Source organism: Pteropus medius, unplaced genomic scaffold, assembly GCF_902729225.1.
Source record: "Pteropus medius unplaced genomic scaffold, Ma_sr-lr_union100, whole genome shotgun sequence".
Taxonomy (NCBI): domain Eukaryota; kingdom Metazoa; phylum Chordata; class Mammalia; order Chiroptera; family Pteropodidae; genus Pteropus; species Pteropus medius.
Genome location: NW_024352783.1, coordinates 7,092,190 through 7,093,250, shown reverse-complemented (window position 1 = coordinate 7,093,250; position 1,061 = coordinate 7,092,190). Strand labels below are relative to the sequence as shown.

The following is a 1,061-nucleotide window of genomic DNA, read 5'->3' as shown; positions in this document are numbered from 1 at the left end:
CTGGGATCTCCACCACCAGCTCTGAGCCTGTGCTCCTTATTTGGTAATTCTGGGTCAGATGGCCTGGGCTTGATGTGATTGCTGAACTCTGTGACCTTGGATAGGTGGCTTGATTTTATCATCTCTCTTAAACCAGAGATAATGACATTTACCTAATATGGGTGTGATTAGATATTATAAGGTAATACATATAAATGCTTGAAATAATGACCAGCATAAAACAATGTATATGCTCCCCATATTTTAGCCAATTTGTGCTGAGTTCAGCCCCAGGATATGCTGGCACACCAATGACCATTTGAGCCTTTAGGGCACTCTAGGCTGGCTTCTGAGATCCACTTTCGAAGTTAAATTCTCCTTTCCATGGAAGGATGTGGAGAGTGCCACTGCTCCTGGGACCTTCTGTGAATATTGGGCTTAATGCTGTCTTTTCCTCTACTTAGGCTGAGCTTCAGGCCACCCAGTTAGACCTGGAGAGGAAACTGAAGCTGAATGAAAACGCCATCACCAGGCTCCAAGCTAACCATAAATCTGTTTTGGTAAGACTGATTTGGGTCACCTGCCAGGTTTCAGTATACCTGGCTGCTGCTACAGGCTCAGCTAGGCCCATCAGGATTGTAGGACATGGCTGCAGGCCCATGTTCCATGTCCATGGGCTTCTTGGGGTTTCTCAGAAAATGAGAATTATAGGTACAGATACAATTGGCTACACCACTGAGTGGCATAACCTTGTTATTGGAATTTGCTATGAAATTAGTTTAAGGCTCAAAACTGGCAAGCGAGTTACCTTTTCATAGTATAGAGCAGAAGCAAGACTAGTTCTGTAATAACATCATTCTTATTTTTACATTTGCATATTTTTTGACCAGAAATAAAGGGTGTGTGAGGGAGTATAAGGGAGGTGTTTAGATAGAGTTCTAGGAATTATGCATAATCTTGGCTTCTTCCATCATGAGACTGTGTTTGACATGTAAGTCTCACTAGTCCTATGTCCTGGCATCCAGAAAAGAGTTGAGAAGTGCTGGATTAGTGGATGATACTTGTTTAGGTCAATGGTATGC

At 42.8% G+C, this 1,061-nt stretch overlaps 1 protein-coding gene across 2 annotated transcripts in view; it reads left to right on the top strand.

The window, feature by feature from the left end:
• TRIM16 (tripartite motif containing 16) overlaps nucleotides 1-1,061 on the top strand; it is an 18,660-nt gene that overhangs the window by 5,554 nt on the left and 12,045 nt on the right. Inside the window, exon 2 of one of the 2 annotated variants that reach the window (XM_039847412.1) lies at nucleotides 444-539. The exons of the other annotated variant lie outside the window; for it this stretch is intronic. Within the exon in view, the coding sequence (XP_039703346.1) occupies nucleotides 444-539 (96 nt within the window). The remainder of the gene's footprint in view (nucleotides 1-443; nucleotides 540-1,061) is intronic. 2 annotated transcript variants of the gene reach the window in all.